Source organism: Notothenia coriiceps, unplaced genomic scaffold (assembly GCF_000735185.1).
Source record: "Notothenia coriiceps isolate Sejong01 unplaced genomic scaffold, NC01 NC01_scaffold00037246, whole genome shotgun sequence".
In the NCBI taxonomy this organism is placed as follows: Eukaryota; Metazoa; Chordata; class Actinopteri; order Perciformes; family Nototheniidae; genus Notothenia; species Notothenia coriiceps.
The window spans coordinates 1,318,465-1,339,621 of NW_011369947.1; the positions used below are offsets into that span (position 1 = coordinate 1,318,465).

The 21,157-nt window shown below is 40.1% G+C and overlaps 1 protein-coding gene across 1 annotated transcript in view; it reads left to right on the forward strand.

The window, feature by feature from the left end:
• Nucleotides 1–21,157, forward strand: part of LOC104966262 (obg-like ATPase 1) — a 44,313-nt gene that overhangs the window by 9,026 nt on the left and 14,130 nt on the right. The window contains 4 exon segments of the mRNA XM_010795445.1: nt 13,649–13,824; nt 17,343–17,381; nt 17,383–17,424; nt 17,766–17,863. Of these exon segments, the coding sequence (XP_010793747.1) occupies nt 13,649–13,824; nt 17,343–17,381; nt 17,383–17,424; nt 17,766–17,863 (355 nt within the window).

The window sequence follows — 21,157 nt, forward strand, 5'->3', positions numbered from 1 at the left end:
TTGATCTGATTCATCTCCCAAAATAAGTTTGGTATTTAATTTCCTCAGTGACTTCCACATGAATCACCATGACCTGATGAATATCCGAATCTGATGATAAAGAGTAAGTGATTAAATGAGTTGGCTTCACTTTGCTGAATCTGGTTACACATTGTATTTGTGTTTGGTTATTGCATCATGCAGACATCAGCCCACAATACACTAATCGCTTATAGTGAACAAATCAAACTGATTGTTTAGCTACAGGCGTTATGAACAAACCAGATTGACTGTTCAGACAGAGCTGATTTATGGCCAGCCATCCTCCGCACTGATGCCAGTAATGGCTGGTCTCCAGGAATTCTGCCTTTTCACTCACCAACTCACACATTCTCAACTCGACAATCATCCAAAACACCTCGCGCAGCCCGGTGGCTTCCAAGTGTGTGACTATCTAAACAGATCAGGTAATGAGTGAATCTCTCAGCAATTCAGGAGTTGCTGTTGATGTAATATACAATCAATTGTAACTGGCAGAAATGTCAGTTTATGTTGCTGAAAATCTTTTACAGAGAGATTTTTTTACAGGAGGAATATACTGCTACAGCTGAGCGAGAAAAAACAAGTAGTGAAAGAATGTACGCAATAATTTTTACAAAAGTTTGACAATGACATGTTTTCGATCCCCTCATCATTGTGAGTTTATCTAGAATGTCTCTCAAATGATTCAAATCACAGTATACCTGATTAATTTAGTGTATTTCAGTATGACTGAAACTTTTAACTTGAAGAAAGACTTTTTTCATTTAAATGAAACTTTATTTTTGCGCAATTGTAAAGCTTTCTATCTGTAATGGTAAGATTTGAGAGGTATGAAAGTAGTAGTGAAAGTATTAGGTTGTCAATTATTAACATCAATTATTAAAATGCATAGAGGAGTAACACCTAATTGCTTAACAGCCTGACTGGAGTTCGATAAGACATTTCAGAAACAGTGCTGAAATATGCTTTTGAATGTTTTAAGCTGCCGACTATTACACATTTGGTATGAAGTCTTCTCTTACTGTCACTCATTAATGTTTCCACCACCACGATTTAGGAGCTTTATGTGGGAATGACTCACAATTGATGACAGTGACCATGAAGGAGCATGTCACTCAGAATAACAATGTGGTTCATCGCTGAGTGTTTCATCATTTTTGGACAATATGTGACAGAGACATTTTTAATTGTATGTCTGGCTTTTGGTACAAAGGCATTAGTTATTAGACAAATTGATTCATTGTTGTTTTTGTCTCAATTCTTTGTTGTTATGAGCAGATATATCCCTTTAATACAACAGTGGGAAGAGCCTAGCATAGCTCAATGCATGGAGCTCTATGAAGTAGCTTACCTTTTAAAGAAGGGAAGGTATCAATACATTTTCACTTACTATAGTTTAAAGGTGGGGTAGGAACTTTTGGAGAAACCTGCTCGAGTGCGCTAGCATTTGAAAATACACAGCTGGAAAAAATCTGCCACTTCCTTACAGAGCCCCTCCTCCAACACACACGAACGAAGTTTGTGCACAGATGGAAGGCTGACAGGCAGGTAGGCCATCCAGTTATTTTAGCCGGGCCGATTGGTCGTGCTTTTTACAGTACTACGGGAAGCCGTAGTACTGTAAAAAGCACGACCAATCGGCCCGGCTAAAATAACTGGATGGCCTACCTGCCTGTCAGCCTTCCATCTGTGCACAAACTTCGTTCGTGTNCGATAACCGTTTTTGGACTTCCGCTGTCGTAACTCTTCTTGATCAACGCGAATTGGGTGTGGGTCCTTGTACTACGAGTCGGGCTAACGTCCACGCTAGCTTCCACGCTAGCTGCTATATGTTTTGCATTGAGGTGATACTTGAGGCTTGATGTGCTGCGGTGATATGCGAATTCCTTTTTGCATAATTTGCAAACAACTGTGCTCTTATTGACGCTTCCATCCGTCCGTTTTTTAAAACAAAATGTCCCATTCACGGGGCCAACCAAAGCGGTCTCATCAGCTTCTTCGTTCACGTTTGACTATTGTTCACTGTGGTTTGTTGTTGTCTGAAGTAATGAACGTTAGTTGGTGCTCCAGTATAATCGGTACCCCTGAAACTCATCCAGTGAGAAACGTTCCGCGGTGCAAAAATAAGTGCGATTAAAATGCGTTAATTTTTTTAACGCGTTAATTTTTGTGTAATTAATTAATCTTAATTAACGCGTTAAAGTCCCGGCCCTAATCATAATACATGACTTAAAATCTGTCTTGTGGTCCTCTATTATTTACAGTGGTAATTCATTGATGGTATAAAAGAAAGAACCTCACAACTTGTTTTCTTTGCCATGATTAAGTTCATAATTTCACCATAGGCAATGCAAAAAACATCCATATTTCAATTCTTAGAGTGTAGCATACACAGAGTAGATGTATTACATTACTGGAGTGGTGTTTGTGTCCCCCCCCCCTCCCCCTGTTGGCAGTTGATCTCAAACAACTCTCGAATTAAGTAAACATTCTCTAATGTGACATCTCTCACGAAATTGACCATGCCTCATCGTGGTCCATCCTGATCAACATTTTAAGTTACTATTGTACAAAAGCAGAAAATATTTTGTCCAATCTCACTGCTTGCAGAAGATAAAGATGACACAGTATGCATGTATCATTTTGCATATAAAGAAACCAGCAGTTATGCCCTGAGAAAAGCTGCACTGAAATTGTTTATAGAAGGTTCTCAAACAACTCTCGAGGGAATTTTGTATTCTCTTCAGCTGCTAAATGCTCCACTAAATTCACCCTCTAGTCCCTGACTGTGTCCTTTGGGCACAGTAGTGTTGAGAGCAGAGATAAACAAAATAGTTATTACGTGGGTAGCAAGTCCAAAACAATCAGCTACAACAGAAATAAAATACTCTGGAGGGGAGCTGCAGAGTTGTTTAAAGAGTTATAGCATGACAGTTTTCACATTCTTTAAGGCTTTTTGGCCCATTATTGATATGAACATTTGGATTGAAATAACTGTAAATGCACACAGGGTCAAGAAAAATAAATACCCATAATGATTTTGTTAGGAAAATAAAATAAAACCATGTCTATTGTTAACTTGTAATGTGGCTGTGAAAAAATACAGACCATTCAGCTGCGTTTAACACTGTACAGTTTGTGTCCGGCTAGCAGAGTCCTTCAGGTTAACACTGAGGTGGAGATAAGTATCCCTTTGTCCTTAGCCTGCGCTGAAGCAGATAAACACTGAAAACACTGAGAGGGCGTCTCTGTGTTATCTGAGCCTCCACAAGGCCGGCCGGACCAGGGTCAGTCTGTGTCAGAGGTGGAGAAGATAAGGAAACATAGAGACAAGGCTTTTAGTAACAATCATTTATTGCGTTACAATTATAAGAAGAAAAAAAAAAAGTCTGAATATGATATTTGGCCTCAAATCATCTGAGGCCTGGCACCCCCCCTGAGATCTTTGGCGACCCCCCAAGGGGGGCGCGCCCCCCAGGTTGGGAACCACTGGACTAGAGGATGGGAACTGCGGTGCATTCTGGGGTGTTATAGCAACAGTGCACATATCAATACCAATAACTTTCAGCTGTCACCGGTTACCTTTGAGCTGTTTCGCATCAGAAATAAATAAGGTACCTGGGAAATATAATTGCCTTTAACAACGGTAGCTCTATGCAAAGTTCGTTAATAAATTACATTTGTTCTTGTTGTAGCCGACCATAGAGGTAAAAAACTTTTGGCTCTGGGTGTTTAACTTTTACACATTACTCCAGCAGACTGTAGCTTTGCCCATGACGGTGATAAGACCGGCGGTATTGTGTGTGTGAGGGGCTGCGCCGTCCGGGGTCATAAGGTATGCGCGATCATGTTTTTTTTTTACAAAGACTAAGTTTATGGCAACATTTTTGTAACATGTGCTTTGTTCTTTTATAGATTGTCCACCACTGCTGTTTTGTTTTACTGTTCTGTTTCCCTTATTTTGGTTTGTTAGTTGTTCGTTTTAATGCTTTTGTTTACATTGTTGCTCCAATTCCTTATCTCCCAAGAGTATTAGTGTTTTTACTATCCCAATGAATTGATGTACTATTGTGCTTTGTGTCTTTTGTTGAGGGATCCAACCGCCACAATTTATAAATGTTAAAACCAAAGTAATAGAGAATGGAGTAATATCGGGAGGTTCTGGGAGATGGACACACACCAACACACACCACACACACCACAACACACACACACACACACAACACAACACACACACACAACACACACACAACACACACGACACAACACACACACACACACACACCACACACACACCACACACACCACACACACGACACACGACACCACACGACAACGACACACGACACACAACACACACCACGACACACACCACAAAATGCTTCCTCCCCCAATCCGAGTGTGCTCTCGAGTTCGCGAGACTGTACTTGCGGTGAAAAAAAAAAAAAGTTTGCAGAATAAAGAAGCAATGTCTTTTTGCAGTGTGACTGTTTTTCGGGAACACACCAAATTTTAGCTATGGTCTGTTTAGGTACTTACGATGTAAAAGTAAAAAGATGAACACGACTACTACTTTGGGGAAAATATAAGAAACAATAATTACGACAAAAACCCTCATTTTGTTTGTAATTAGTTTCTGTCATCCGGGATAGGTGTCTCTGTTTCCCCTCATTTATATTAATGTTTATAAGACGTCCGTATCTAGTGGCAACTGTTGTCCTGTTATATTAAGTAACGGAAGGTTAGACACGAACGAAAGAAAATATGTTTTTAGCCGACGGCAGGACTACGACTACAACAAAATTACATTGAAAATCAGAGTGTCCAGCCATAGACAATGTGATTACGAACGTATACATTCATTATTGTAAAGTCTTTCGTATTTTCCCTGTAAGCAATAAATCGACGGCTAAGTATGTATAAACTTGTAGTATTTGCACGTAGTCCCGGAACTATCACCTACCCTTACACTACAGTAGCGAAAATATTTAAGGAAGGTTGTACGCGTTTTCATCACGTTCTCCTTTAATCTAAATTTTGCTACCTTTAACAACGCGCATAATGTACTTACAGTGACCATCGACAAGTACTCGTTACATTCGGTTGTGAAAACGGATCGAATAAGTCCCATCGCGTCAATATAGAATCCGATAGAATTGAGAGTGCCCTACTAATATATCAATGGTAAAACCCCGGGTCATCTAGACGTTACTAGGCATTGAGGACGAATTTCAACTTACCGGAGGTTACTTATAAAATTATAAAATTTAAACGGCCGATCACATCGCGTGAGTGAGGTTTGTTACTACCTCTCCGGTAGCCTGTAGTCATCGGTCACGTAGCCAGAAAGGAAAGAGAAATTTCCACCGCGCATACGATTAAATAAAGTCTTTGTGAAACAACAATCCATAGGTACGGCTTACGGAGAATGCGTAAGGGCGGATCGGTTACTTTATGAATCCATTTGTTTTTTAAAGTATTTTTTTGAAAAGTAAGAGCACGCTTCGGGATACATGACAATTTTCGTCTGGCTTAAGTAAAAATCGGCCGGGCGCGAATTTTATGTCTACCCTAAACCCGGTTGGAACGGACGTCGGAAGGTAGACGACGTGTTTGAATAGAGCGACGGAGTAACCAGTAAAACCCCGGGCAAGCACAACACAACCTCCTCCCGAGACGAATTCCTTCACCGTCTAAAAAAGGTTCGACGATAAAGTTCAAAGAGGCTTTTAATGGATGGGGTAGAAAAATTAAACTATTACATTGCGACCGGGGCGGCGTGTGCGCGGATTTTCACATTGACGAGAGACTGACGTAGTTTTCAACGGCGATTGAGTTGAACTAGTTTGTCGTTTTTGAGGTGCTAAAGGTTAAAATTTCTTTGTGCGTATGTCAACCGGTCAGTTGTTTTTCCGAACTTCTGTCTCCTAAAAAAGAAGGGTTCTCGATACTGTAGTTATTGTGTAAATGTTTGTTAATGAAATTGGTCAACTTTTGTTGTTGTTAAATAATACTTAAGTAAAACTGCCCAACGATAAATTTTACGCATAGGTCGCATATTTTTTGCTGATTTACCTCACGTCTGTCTTGACAACTCCTCGTTCGTCGCAGTTTAGATTTAATAATGAGTGGCCCGGGTGAGTGTGCGGACCGGACGATGTCTTGTGTCGTTTGACTTTTCTTTCCATAGTTTAATTCTTTCCACGTTTTAATTGATTTTGTGTGTGTGTGAAATTTCCCGTCCACTTTGCACGTGCACTCCGGATTGTGACGGACGTTAGGGTTGAGGGTTCCGACGGCGGAGTGCANATATTAGTAACACATTTCCTCATTAATCCGTCTTACATGTTGTATCTCTGAATAGTAATTCTGGTGTACCAGTATTTGCTATAATGTGTATACAGTAATTGCTCATCAGTACAAAAGAATGGGCTATCAAGCCCTACAAAGCCTGTATGAAATATGTTTTCTGCCAAGGTCATACTTTTGTCAAATTAATGCTTCTGATGAAAATAGAGGGAACAATCTCTGGACAAATATTTAGAAGTGAGGACTGTGTTCATGTGTTGGTGTTGTAGAGGCTTTTGCTTTTATTATTTACTTCTATTTAAAATGTGTCTACATTGTTCACTTACCCTCTTACCAATACTAAATACTGTTGCTTGTTAGTGTCAGATTTCACTATATTGTTTCTGTACCTGTTTATTTTTATTTTGTTTCAGTCATAATTGGTACTGTTGTAGCAACGTTAGCTGGTTTATAGGAAGCAAGTGACTCACTTCCCACGCCACACTTCGACAATAATACAGTGTGTTGTACAACAGTCTCAGATGGGTCCTAGCACCTGCCTTACTGTTGTGTCTTTTTATGCTTAAGGAGAAATTGTAATGTTACTGTGCAAATCAGTTGTAAAAATAAGCCTTCCCCTGCCATATCTGTTGTTTTTGTTTTGTTTATGTCAGTTGTTGTTTTAACCAATACTGCAATTCCAAATAAAGATCATTTAGCCGTGAGGATCTTCCTCCCTTTGTGTGTTTCCGCCACTGTGTTGAGGTGCTGTCACAGCATTTAAATGAGCATTTTGCTTCAGCGTGAATGAAGAGTTTTTGTCAGCCTCCACTCATCGTGGATGATTAGAGCAAAATGTCTCCCCATCTTGACTGGAGATCGCCACGGCTCCAGATAACATGCCCGGTGATTGAAGGTCGCAATATTTTGAATTCTAATGGGGCTGCAAGATGAATTGCCTGAAATAGACTGTAGACTCTTCCTGCTTCCTCCTCGTGCCCCCCTTGCCTGTCCGCTGTGAAAAGAACCACTGGGAATGGCAAGGCCCGATGATCATAGAATTATTGGATGGTGATTCTAAACCCTTCAAAGAGGAGTTGCTATGGAGATCTCGCTCCAAACTGTGAAATGATTCACCTTTGAAAGGCTGGAGGGCCTGAAAGCTGAACACATCATTGTTCAGGTGGCGGTTGGTTAGGAAATTGCTGGTGCCTGTGCAATCAGCAGCACTATAGTAGTTAAGGATCTAAAAAGGTTTGTTCTCTGAATGATGTGGGACAACAGTGGTGTGCATATGACGGTTCCTTTCAATCAAGGCACTCTCATGCTCCACTGTTAAACAAAATAAACTGAATGGCAGAGGTTAAGCTAATGAAAGGGGGAATTATCTTTATTGTTTTTTTTATATTTCATGAAAACTGGAGCCTTCACTATTCAACTGCACACGGATCAGGCTTGTGTCAACGGCTTTCCCCTAAATGTAGATTTATTTTCAGTCAGTGATATCAAACATTTTTGGAAAGATGCACCTTTTAACGCTTAGTTTGCTATACAGTCTGCAGTAGACAGTAGATTACATAGGAATTGGAGACACGTTGTGAGGGACAGATATTCATACTATTGAGCACTGTGATTTCTTTTTGAAAGATGGGATCATGTTGAAAACATGAGTGTTTCCCTGAAGGGCTCAAACCCTCCTTTTTCTGGTGTCGAACTGCCTTTTAGCAGCCAATGCATTTGCCATAATTGACATACCCAAAGAATCCGCTGAATATGCCACAAACTCTGTTACAGAAGCAGCACACTACAAATTGCTTTCAATTTCATGTATCCTAAAATGAATATCAAGATGATATTTCCTGAATGAACATAAATACCCTTATGTACATTGCTGGTGTGTCTAAGTTGGAAAGACATCCATAATGCGCTTTTCCTGACAGACTCATAAAATAGCTTTTACTGCTCTGAATACCAGGAGAATTGCGGCACTGAGTTTGCATGACCATTTTAAAAGCAGTGCGAGGAATGCAAGTTCTTTAGATGTGCTCTTACCCATCTTGCATGTGAAAACATGCACAGGAAGTTAGAAGTCAATGAATACTGTAATTTAGCTGAATTATGTTGACCACATATCCTCCCAGGTAGCAGCATCAGAGGAAGCAGCTCAATCAGTATTGATCGTGACTTCACTGAGATGACTGCCTTGTCTGTGTTGCTGACAGAAAAGTAATGATATAAACTGGCTCCAGCTCGCTTGGCGGTTTTAGGTGTGAAGCTTGTACAAACTAGAACTGATTGCTTATATTTGTATAAGATTCAGTAGTATGTCCTTTTTTTTACAGTGTTACATATTACAGTGAGGTTAATGTAAAAAACAATGTCACTGAAATCAATTAGTTTTGTCCGTTTTTTTCCCTTTAAATGCCTGTCATTGAGTTTTATCTTCTCATGCTCCCCTGCCTGCAGTGCCGCTGTAAGTCCATAATTTTGCAGAGCTTAGCCTGATCCCTAATCAGGCCATTGAACACCACTCACCCTCTGGTGACTAATCCCTTTGTTCTGTCAATAAAGGAGCACCTGTTAATAGTGTCCTCAAAACATACACAATATAAAATGAAGCAGTAAAATTCAAATTGTGAGACAGATATGACTCCTGTAACCGGGCCTTTCCAACCTCTTTCTTCCTTTTTTTGTGTGTTTTAACTGTCTTGCATGTGGCTTTTGTGTGGCGCCGCAGACTCATAAGAGCTGTCTTCACAGAGCCCTACCCAGACCCAGTTGTTAAAGGACTAATTGTGGAGATTGCCCCCTCAGATTTCTCTCCTCTCTTTCACCTCGGGCATTTGTTCTCCGGCTCTAAGCCTTGAATGGGACGGCGGTAAAGTAGATGTGAATGTTAAATTAGGCGAAATTAATTAAAGCAAATTACTTTGGAATATGTGGCAGTCAGAGGAGAGTGTCAGCTGATGACTAAATAGTGAGTGATCAGCTGCTCCTGCTCTGTGAAAGCCTACTTCACATTTTGATTTATCAGCTTTTTATTGGCAATGCATAACAATGGTTAGAAACCGGTGATCATTATTTAAAAAAAGTAATAAATGTGTTTCGAAATGATTGTGCTAGCTTTAGGTGTTTTTGTCACATTTACTGATATACAGTCATACATCCTGATCCCATTAACAGTGATTTATTCGGATCATGAGTGTTTTATAAACCATGAAAACCTGTTCTTCGCTCCTCATTAATATACACTAAATTAAATAACAGACTCTTATGAATCTTTACATTTGAAACACAGAACTGTACATCATAATTGTTTATAGTATATGTATATTCTAGCAGCTAACAAAATGATTACATTGCATTATATTTTCTGAGTTCATGCAGACAATAGCAAATTTTCCTTCCAATCAGTGATGAACAGGGAGCTGGTAAATTGGAGCAGCAAAACAATAATTCCACTGATTAGCCCCTTTCTGTGCGGCGTAAGTGAACTGTTTATACTGTGGAGTACCCCTGCAAGGGGAAAGGAACCAAAACAGCCTGATTAGGCAAAGAGTAATTGGATAAGTTCATTTCACCATGAGGACAACGCACAGGATGACAGCTTGCAGAAAAGTCTATAGCTTCTGTCGACTCGCATGAGTAATAAGGACACTGGCAGACGATTTCTTGATTTCTGTCACTTTTGTTGTTTGGATGTGACTGATGAGTGATGATAGATTCTAAAAGCCCTGTAGTTTAGTTTAATCAAGTATGTTTCCCTTCGTAATACAGTAGAAGAACAAAATACATTAGAGGGTCTGTCTGTGGAAGATCACAAAGGGCTTCACATTGATTCAGTTTACAACTATAGTGTCTCAGAAAACACTCAAGAGATTGTTTCAGAGGCAATGGTTCCTTTAGTGAAAAAGACTGAGAGTCTGCAGATTTGCGTTTCAATGGTAATTTTGGATTGGAAAACTATCCTGTAACTATTCTTACCGTAAAAATGTGAGCTCCATGTCAAACAGGATCCATATTTCGTCAGTTTTGCCCAACGGGTTACCAACTAGACACAACCATTGCTAGCAAGTCTGTGAAGCTGCATTTGCTAACATCCAAAAGCCAAATGCTAACATCATCAAGCTAACATGCTAACGGTGACAATGCTAACATGCTGATGTTTAGCAGATCATGTTTACCGTCTAAGTTATCGCATTAGCTAGCTAGTTATGGCAACCATTCAATAGTGGTTCACTCATAATTGAACATCCTAAACTAATGCAGGCCCTAAAGATCAGGGGTATTCCGAAGTTATTACAATTCATCCTCTGGGCCCAGGAGTTCAAAACTTTTAATCTCAATCAGATCCGATCCGATTTTGAAATCCCATTTTTTGTGATCCAGGATCAGACAAATCGGCCAGATTTTGTCCCTGGAGTTCAAAGCAATTCAGGATAGGATCAGCCTGATCCAGATTACGATTTTTCAAGATGACTAGATCCTGAATATCAGTGCTTTAATCCTACCGATCGCCATCTAGTGGACATGAAAAAGAATACAAGGAAGACAAGAGACCACATTGCAGAGACATCTATAATGTTTAATTATATTTTTTTATTTGAAAAGTGATGACAGATGATTGACTTTTTTTTGTTGAAGATATTTTTACTTTAATCTAAATTACATTTGTGAATGACAATCTTTGCTGTGATACTTTAATGAGCATAAACATTTATGTCATCAACATTTGGTTGAAAACAAAATAGGCCACCACAAAAGTGAGCAAAAATGGAAAAAATAAAATGTATTTCCCATGAAGGCTAAAAATAGTGTATTATTTCAGTTCACAAACTTTGCCATCTTATTTAAATTGAAACATATTTTAAAATAAATTGTACAGTACATTTTGCTCTGGCAATCCACTGGAAATCCACCCCTTTGGTGAGATCAGGATAATCCAGTTTTTTGGGATCAAACTGATCCCAATCCTGTGTTGTCGGTTTGAACTACCCATTTTGAAGATTTGATCCAGATTAAAGCTTGGATTGGATTTCCTGATCTGATCGGATATGAAAGTGATCCTAACCCCTGGGGACCATGAATGTCTGCACTAAATTTCATGGCAATCCATTAAACAGTTATAATAGTTATGTAATATTTCAGTCCGTACTAAAGTCTGACGGACTGATATTCACACCCCTTGAGCCATGGAGCTAACAAACACTCAATCTTGTTAGTGAAAGATTTGGCTTCCTCTGATGACAACTACGACATGTATTTTGTTAGTGAAGAGGCATAGGATAACTTTGATTTATACTTGACTCACGTGTCTGATAACGTTATGCATAATAGAGCTCTGCAAAGATTTCCCTCAGATATGCTGTTGCCTAACATGACAACACAGCTGTGAATCATCAATATTTCCAGCATGTATCACTGCTAGAACTTGTTGAGAGACAAGGGGACAGCCGCCTGATGAATTGTGCAGATCACTTCGGTGACGTTATTATCTCACAGGGCTTCACCTGTCAACAGACCTCCGCTGTTCAGGTGTCAAAACATGAATATGGATTGTTTATTCTGTTAAGAGACTTCACCGTGCACATTCCAAACATAGCGTCCTTCGACTTCCACTTACCTGTTGAATGAGGTGGCATTCCCATTATGCCAAACTTCACGAGTCTCTGTTGATTGATTTACAAAGCGGTTGAAGCCAAATTCCAAGTCCAAAAATACTTGATGTAGTATGTAGTAGTATGTAAATCTAATATGACGTTTCTCCAGTAGTGGAGCAAATCTACAAGTTTGAGTTATTGTACTTTACTAGAATATTTGACTTCCATGCAACCTTGTACTTCTACTACAATATAGTTCAGAGGGTGTATAGTTTTTCTCCACCACATTTATTTCACAGTTGTTTCACAGATTGAGGATTAACATTCAACACATGATGAGCTTTAACGATATGATAAACTGTTGTGGTTGTATACATAAAACATAAAATATGTAACATTTCAGCATCTGCCAACCACCTAAACTTATGTTGGTTGAGATATGTTTATTATACCGTTTGCAACAATTTTCAAACCTATACAAAAATGTGTAATTTTATTTTCATTTGGTAGATGTAGGCAACACAAACACTATGTGCATTGTCAACGTTGTTGTTATCTTCTACATTTTCATACTACACTTTTTAGATATTGGTTGTTTTAAACCATATATTTTACCCATCTGGATCAGAGAAAAAACCTGACTATATGTTAGGAGAAACCAAACAGCTTTTGAGTTACGCTGAAATTTAAAGTGAAACCTCTGAAGATAATAAGTAATTATTTGGAAAACCTCCATAAATGACTAAATAAATGAATCCTAGAGAAGCTGATGATCTCCATTAAACTCTATCTTTTCTTATTAAAACATTGCACATTATGTGTTTGAATTACATTTTTATGCAGTACCTATACTGTAGTATTGCTACTTTTACTACACTAAAGGATCTAGATACTCCACAGCTGATATGCTAATCTCCCTTTTATTTGCATACAATATGATTTCGTAAAACAAATTGTACAACAACAGGTTGGGTTGTAAATAAACATATTGCAGTCCACTACAGTTGCCATTGGTGATGTTAAAGGCTGTCACTCTCATGTGACAGATGTACCGCCCCCCCCCCCCCCCCCCCCCCTCTCTTACCCCCTCCCTCTGCTGGAGAATCAGGGGTCCTGAGAGCTGCTAAATGGTCTGCTTCAGAGCCTCATTACCTAATCACCAGCACCGCCAAGACGGCTAAGACGCAAATGATTAGGGAAGACTGTCATCTGCCATCTATAAATGTGGACGTATTTCTCCGAAATCATTCTCACTTTTGTTTATTTTTGATATATATTTTTCTAATAGTTTTAACAGAAGGGTAAAATATGCATGACCAGACACTCAGCACTTCATGCAGATTGACACACAAGCCTGTTTTGCTGCACTTAAAGCCCCTTTTAAAGGAACTTACTTTGACACTGTAAGCCGGTTTCTTACAGCTCTGACACTTTCACACGACAAAAAAATATGTAATATATTCCTAAGTATTTTATTGTATTTGTTATGACTTTCGTGTGACTCCCACTGTGCTTGTTCATGTAGATGTTTATTTCTTTCCCATATTCTCTGCAAATAGCTAATGATTTTTTGTGGCAAAATCAAACCGCTGTTTCACATTCGATCTGAAGAAGTCAATGTCATTGATCCTGTGGCTCTGACGGCTTCTATATGTGTTCATGTAAAGCGGTGTTGCTGCTGCCAAAAAATAATAATTCTATACTGATGCTCTCTCTGTGTTTGTGTCCTTTCTCTGCAGGTGCTTTTGAGGATGAGGATATCCTCCATGTTGAGGGAACAGTGGACCCAGTGAGGGATATGGAGATCATCCACGAAGAGCTGAGGCTGAAGGATGAGGAGATGATCGGCCCTATTATTGACAAGCTGGAGAAGATGGCCATTAGAGGCGGTGACAAGAAACTCAAACCAGAATATGTGAGTCAATGTCCCAGTAGGCCCTTTGCTCCCCCTCACAGCAAGGCACAAATAATAACCCTCCCACACACATGGCAAAGAACAAAAAGTATGTTTTTTTGTAATCTCCCGCAATAGGTCTCACCCCTCCCCCTGCCCCATTTTTCCCTTTCTGCGATTGAAAGTGATCAGGGGTCAGGGGTTTTCTGCTGTAGAAATCATTAATAGGGAGTTACTTATTCAGCTGCTGACCCTGGGTCACAGCACTGGGCTAATGAAAGTGTTTCCACACAGCTCTTTTCATCTTAAGTAATACTCAAATCATGGCAGAGCTCTCGCTCATGCTTATACACCTACAGCAGCTCAGAAAATTGTATAAGGCCATACAGTGGGTGACATATATACCAATACCTGGCTATGAATACCGTAAATGTTTAGAATATTCTTTGACAGCAGATTCCTCGGTCATATGCAGAGAGGTGCAGGGCCAACTGCAAGGTAAGATCAGAAAAAAGATCACATCCTGGATCAAAATGTATGTGGAAGCGCACGCATTCAGATGGTGGTATTGTTAAGGTAATGAGGCTGAGCTGACAGTGTTAGCAATGATTTGGTTGTAAATGTCTCATGATGCACTTCTATCTTCGGAGCAGGATAGGATGGGCTAAACACGAGAGGGGATCTGGCCTTTCACTCGGAGCGGCATGCCCAATTTCAGGCCCCGGCACACCGAGGCTCTGACCACTCATTACACTAACGAGAGGGGCTTTTTCACCTGCTGCAGAGGCCCCGTGTCTGGTTGGTTCCCCTCAGACTAAACCCCCCCTTGCAGCAAACAGCACTTCCCCACACCCCTGTAGCCACACAGACAGGAGCCATTCAGGCTAGGCAGGTGGCCGCTTACGCACATAATTGCTAACAATTTTAGGCAATGAATAAAAATGATACATTACTTGTCAAAGGTTGTGCACACGTCGGCAAGTGAAATCTATAGAAAACCTCTTTAGACGGCAAAGAATGGTGCTTATCAAAGGCTGCAGCGAGCTCTTAGATGGGAGGGATTGTGTGATTGTCTCACAGGCTGCGTCTGCCGTTTGACACGCTCAGCTGTGCACAGACATACATACATGTTTATGTAAGCATCTATATGCAGAACATGTGGATGAAGAAAATGTACAGTATAAATGAAAAAATAGTGTGTGTACTGTCTTCTGTAGAGCCACAGCATGCTAAGAAATAAATGGGAAATTCTAAGAAGATGGTGATTACTTTAAGACTCCTTAGATTTTTTCTATTTACCAGTAATCTGCAAGACCTTTGAAATAAGATCTAATTTAAGTTTCCCATAATCTACAGGTCTTTTTGTAGCCGGGATTTTCATGAGCAAGAACTGCTTTTATTCCAATTATACTGAATTTACAATATTATGTTACCATTTCGATATCTGCGTATTGTCAGGATGTAATGCAAGCAAAACGTCCATTCACATTTATAAAGCTGGATCAGTGGACATGTAGTTTACATGAATACTATTTTCACATTTATATAAGAGGAAGCAAAGTAAGAAGTAAGTAGTCCTTACTATGAATTAAAAACAATTAAAATAATATACAATTCTTATGTAATTATATTAAAACCACAAAAATGTCCATGTTGCAAATCATAAAAATGAAGGTATTTAAAAGAGCTTTATTCAGAGAAATGTAGGCATTTTAATCAATTCCCTTTATATTTTAACTACTTAATAGTAACAATTTAACTTACCATATTTCTCTGAGAGGGAACTACTATTTATTTTAGTATCTAACTTTGCAGTACAGTATAATACTTTGTACACATTTTTGGGGAATTTGTATTTAATCCCTGCATAAAGAGAATGTGAGAAAAAAGACAATACATATAATAAGTAATAATGTTTAATACTAAAACTTAAAAGGATACCAGCCAGCGATAGAATGCTGTTAAATCAATTGGCAAAATTAATTAAAAAAATGTCTGTGAAGATTTTATAGGTTTGACTTTTCATAATGTATTGCTGCCACACTCACTTGAAGATTTTCTGTTTATAAAAAGGGATTTTGTAAGAAAAAAAACAACCAAATCAGACATTTTGAATTTATTGTAAAATAGTATATTCTGGTTAAAATATGTTGTCTGGATAAAAAAGTGACAGAATATTTCATTGTGAGTTTCAGGTGAATGTGTGTGCATACAGCAGCACGGGGCTCATATGTATGCATTGTTATGAAGATTTAAATGCATTCTGCCTGTGCTGTGTTTACAAGAACATTGTTTCATTGCTTTTGTCCGTGTGAATCCTCAAAATCCCCCACCTTACAAAACAATAATAAGAAGCCGGCCCACCAGCGGCGTTTCATGGTGGCAGGCATATGTGTTTGACCCCTGTGGGACCTATATGCCTTTTATTAACACCTGCCTGTTAGAGCAGCGCTGCACGGCGGCTGCGAGCTGATGAGGGAAACCTGGAGCGGGTTCAGCCTGTGTCACTGGCCGTTTGCTGTTTCCATTTCACAGATGATTAATCTCTCTGTGAAGACTTGGGACGGCGCGGGCGGAGTGTATGCAGCTCTTCCTGCGCTCTCTCCCGCTGGCTGCACTCTGGCTGCCTGACTAAAAGGCCTTTAGAATTCCTGTGGAGAGAGATGTGCAGAGAGTGAATGCAGCTGGCTGGGGGTCAGTGTGTGGAGCTTTTTCTGCCATTGTGTAATTGAGGCTCTGGCAGGATTTTTTCCTCAGTTCTTTCAAAAGGGAGTATGATTGTGAAGTGCTGCAAGGGTTTGGGGAGGGAAAAGGAGGTAGAGGGAGTGTTGCAGGGGGTGGGGGAGTTTTTATATGAAGGGGGAGGTCAAGTTGACAGGAACAAAAAGAATGTGTTCCGCTAATTTCTTTGGGGCTGGATCAACAATAATAGGCTCAATTTCTTTATTACAAATTTTATAACTACCTCCCTCCCATTTTCCCACCCTTTTCCGCTTCCAGATCCTGTCAAGGCCCAGACTTGCCTGTGGTCTCAGCCCACAAGTACTTGAGTAATGAATGTGGCATACATAGCTGGAAATGCTCAATATTTTATCCAGAAGAAACAGTGAATAATTAGTTCTGTATCTCACTAGTGCTTATTCAGTATGACTGCGTTCTGCTAAGTGCCTGAGGAAGGACTAATAATTCACACCTAACTAACCAAGTTCCAATTAGTTCCCCGCTCTTTCCAATTTAGTCTTCTCTCTCTATCCTTTTCATTAAACAGTCCCGAAGGAATTTTGATGTTCAAAACTGTGACTCTAAGCGAGACACCCCAGAAGGCATTTTGTCATGATTTAAAGGAGGGAAGGGGGTCTGGTGCATGCCATCCCTGTCAGAGCCAGGCCACTGCTGCTTGAATGCGAGCACAGCCATTGTTCATTTTGGCATCAGGATGCCATGCATTTAGGAAATAATTACCCCATACCCTGCTGGGTTTATATTCTTTTTCATCTCCTTTAATGGCTTCTTGTTCATTCTCTTTTAACCCCAAACAGGACGTTACGTGCAAAATCAAGAGCTGGGTTATAAATGAAAAAGAAACACGTCCGCTACTATCACGATTGGAACGTCAAGGAGGTAAGCCTTTGATGTTGCAAATGTATTATTGTGATTTATCTTGATAATCTTTTCATCTGACCTAAAACAATAACACTGCTGTTTCCTCCTCTTTTCCCTCAAAATCAAAGGTAATATTATGCACAGTCTTTTGTTAATTTAATTTTTGACATTACTTTTGTACAATCTAAGGACATCTGGCCGTGCTGATCATAATCTGGTGGCTTTAAAGTCGCTCCCCACCGTGCCTATACACCAGACCCTGATTTGATTTGGCATCACTTATCTCTGTCTGTTCTGTCCTCAAAGGCTGCTTTGGGAAGTTTGGATTCTCAGTACTTGTCCTGTCTGTCTCTGCACAGATCGAAGTGTTGAACAAATACTTGCTTTTGACATTGAAACCAATGATTTACCTCGTTAACCTCTCTGAGAAAGACTACATCAGGAGAAAGAACAAATGGCAAGTGCCTGGAAGAAAGGCGGGAGCCGACTCATTCCATTTATTAATCATCACCTAAGAGCTTTTCTGCGACTTATGTAAGGATTGATTTAGAATAACTTTGATTGAATCTGCATTTCAGCTACAAGAAGTGTGTGCGCATGTGTCTGCATATTCGTGAACTGGAGTGTGAGAAGTGTGTGTGTGAGTTAACCTCCCTGATCTACTGACTGCGGTCTCCTGCTGACAGAAAGGGTCATAATGTGTGATAATGTGTGTAATAACTGTGTGATAGGATCTGCCTGGAGGTGGCACTAAGTGTGCCCGAACACAACACCTGCAAACCCCAACCAGACACTGCACTTCATTAAGCGCAAACTAGCATATGGTCTCCATTTTCTTGCAAAGTTTGACATATCATATGGAAGGCTTTAAATGACAAAAAACAAATGTGTACATTCAAACTCCGACACGTAATTAATGTTGTGTGGAGAGAGCCAATAAATCACAAGGGTTATACTCTTTGAACATTTATCTATCTATAACTGTTTTGGCACAAATATGTTCACAATATTCACATGTTGATTACAAAAAGCTGATTACAAAAATGTTTTTAATGCTAACAGGGATTTCCTCCTTTTTCTCTACAGAATCAACACACTTTTAATACTAAACTTATTTTCTGTGTCTTAAGCTCTGTCCTCTCAACAACACTGTTGGCCACAGTGAGAGCAGATCTTGAAGGCTGGTGTTAGACATCCATTATATCTGAAAGGGCTACTTTTCAACACTCTGGCCCATTTGTCAATAGCACCAACTTGTGGATTGTTATCGCACTTTTCCAATTGCCCTCTAGGCTTGTGGTGTCAGTTCTTACAAAAATTATTTCTAGTGTTTTGCTTGGCAGCGTTGTATTACAAGGGAAGTTGTTTACCTATGACTTTTTGTGAGAATGTGTCGACACGAAAGTATGAGTGTCAGACAGAAGGAGGGGGAAGAGAAGTCGTAAATCAAATGATTCATGGCATGTGGAACACCCGTCATCGGTAGGAAGAGGTTGTTTTTTTCATGTTGCGTGTGTGTGTTTTAACTGTGTGAAACGCAATAAATCTTAGAGCGTTTTAAACAGCCAAACACTAGTGCTCAGGTGTCCTCAGGGCGCCACGATGAACAATGCTGACTTCAAAGTGTTGATGTTTGACAAGTGATGAGTCACTTCCCTTGTCCAGAGAGGAGCTCACACCTGTATGGAGATGATTACAGGTAGATCTAGCTGGCCCTAATTGTACAATAAATGCTGCTCTCAGCCCTAATGGCAGCTAGTCTGCAGCAGAGACGCCAGACTGCCATTTGGCTGTCGCCATGCTCCCGTGTTTTTCCACCAGCATAGTTGAGATGATGATACGGTTAAGGACTATTCAAAGCAAACAGCAAGACAAATTGCAATCTCAGCTTTAATGTGAGGAGGAAAATAGGGTGAATCCTAGAATGAGGCAAATAAGCCAATCTCATCTGTGTCTCTCAGGACATCCATTCAAGCCATTTCACAGGTTCCGTTTTTTTAAGTACTGTTTTATATTCTAGGTTTGTTGTTCAGTGAATGCTGCCACTCAGGCTGTTGGCTTATGTTATTTATTTCAATACAACACACTTTATTTCCTGAGTTTAATGCATGTGTATTAATTTAACAGACACTCAATTGCAGGTTGTAGACACACAAGTGATTATTGCGGTAGCTTTTGTCTCATGGGAGATTACAGCAGTTTTATCAAATGGTTTGAGGCTCCAAAAACAGTCCATTGTTAGCCAAGATCATCCTGTTTGGAGTATGGGAACCACATACCAAGCTGCCCTTGTTTAGACAAGAATACACAGTATTAGCTTTAGCGAGCCATCATTAATGGAGGGATCAGACGAGGAGCAAGGCCTCCTTTCATCCCCAGGTTCTCTGCTGGAGACAGTACATCATTTACTGTTGAGAGGAGCACATGGCTCCAATCCTATACAGTGTATGTGTATGTGTATGAGAATGCGTTCATGTGCATGTTTGAAGTCTGTTTCAGAGGCGACTCCATGCTCATTTGGATGCTGGCGTAATTGCGGTGTGGAGATCAAAGGCTCGCTGGCCGAGTGATGTTCCCGAGGAGACTTTACCACACAGCCCTCTCCTCTGTGCAGAGGGGGCCGCCTGCTGCTCACCGCTCCCCTCTCCCCTCTAACCATGCACTGCCCCCTGCACATCCCCGCTCGTAAAAAATGATTAAGGCCGCATTTGTCATGTGTTTATGACTGAGAGGCATTGCGTGATAGGGAATGGCATCTACAAGAGTCTATCAAGAGCTTTCTCCTCTTTCCTCGGCGTCAGTGAGCTGCGTGGAAGACTTTCTCTCTGTGCCACATGCCGTAGTTGGTGTGTTAGAGAGGGTCATTAGAGCACTGTTGATGATGTGGTGGTCTGCCCAGTGTTACTGTGTTTTCACTTGTCAGTTAACTTATTGTTTGTTTTACAAGCTTGTGGCCTCACCATCTTTATCAGTCTTTATTCATTTAAATAGCTTCAATATCAGATATGTATTCAATCCTCCTCAGAGAACTAAGCGCAGTCTTATTTTGCAATGGTAAAAAAAGCACAATGGAAAATACTCCAGGAAAGCTTCGATGTTTTTCTTTCTTTTTTCCTTCTTCTTTGGGACAATGTGCATTAAAGTAAATTGATGCCTCTTAAGTAGATGAGTTGACCTTTAAGGAAACCAGCAAGTGTGACCTGTCTGTGAGTGCCTCTGCCTGTGTTTCCTGGTGAGTGTAAGAACTGCAGGGTATATTGCTCTGCTTTTATTAACTGTGTGTGTGTGTGTGTGTGTGTGTGTGTGTGTGTGTGTGTGTGTGTGTGTGTGTGTGTGTGTGTCTGTATGTGTGTGTGTGCTTTCATGTGTGTGTCAGGGTAGTAAGGGTATGCGCACGTGATTTGCTTCTAAATGTGTGTTACATTAGGTACCTCTGTCTTTATGTTTGGGAAACCACAACTGAACTAGCCACATACCACAGCTGCTTTTCCAAGCAGCCTTTTTAATCACGTTTCTTTTTTACCTGTAACATTAAATCCCCACGTGATGTATGTCTGGAAAAATGAATTGCATATATCCCATTTCCAACTCTAATGTTGAAAAGCCAATCAGTTGACCTACTGATTCCAAAAGCACTTGTCAGGTTTGATCAAAGCAAAGGCCTCTTTCCGATATAGGGTGCCATTAAAAAAAAAAAAAGACCCTGTCGCCACCTGTCTATAAGTCAAAGGATATGGTTGGAGATATTCTA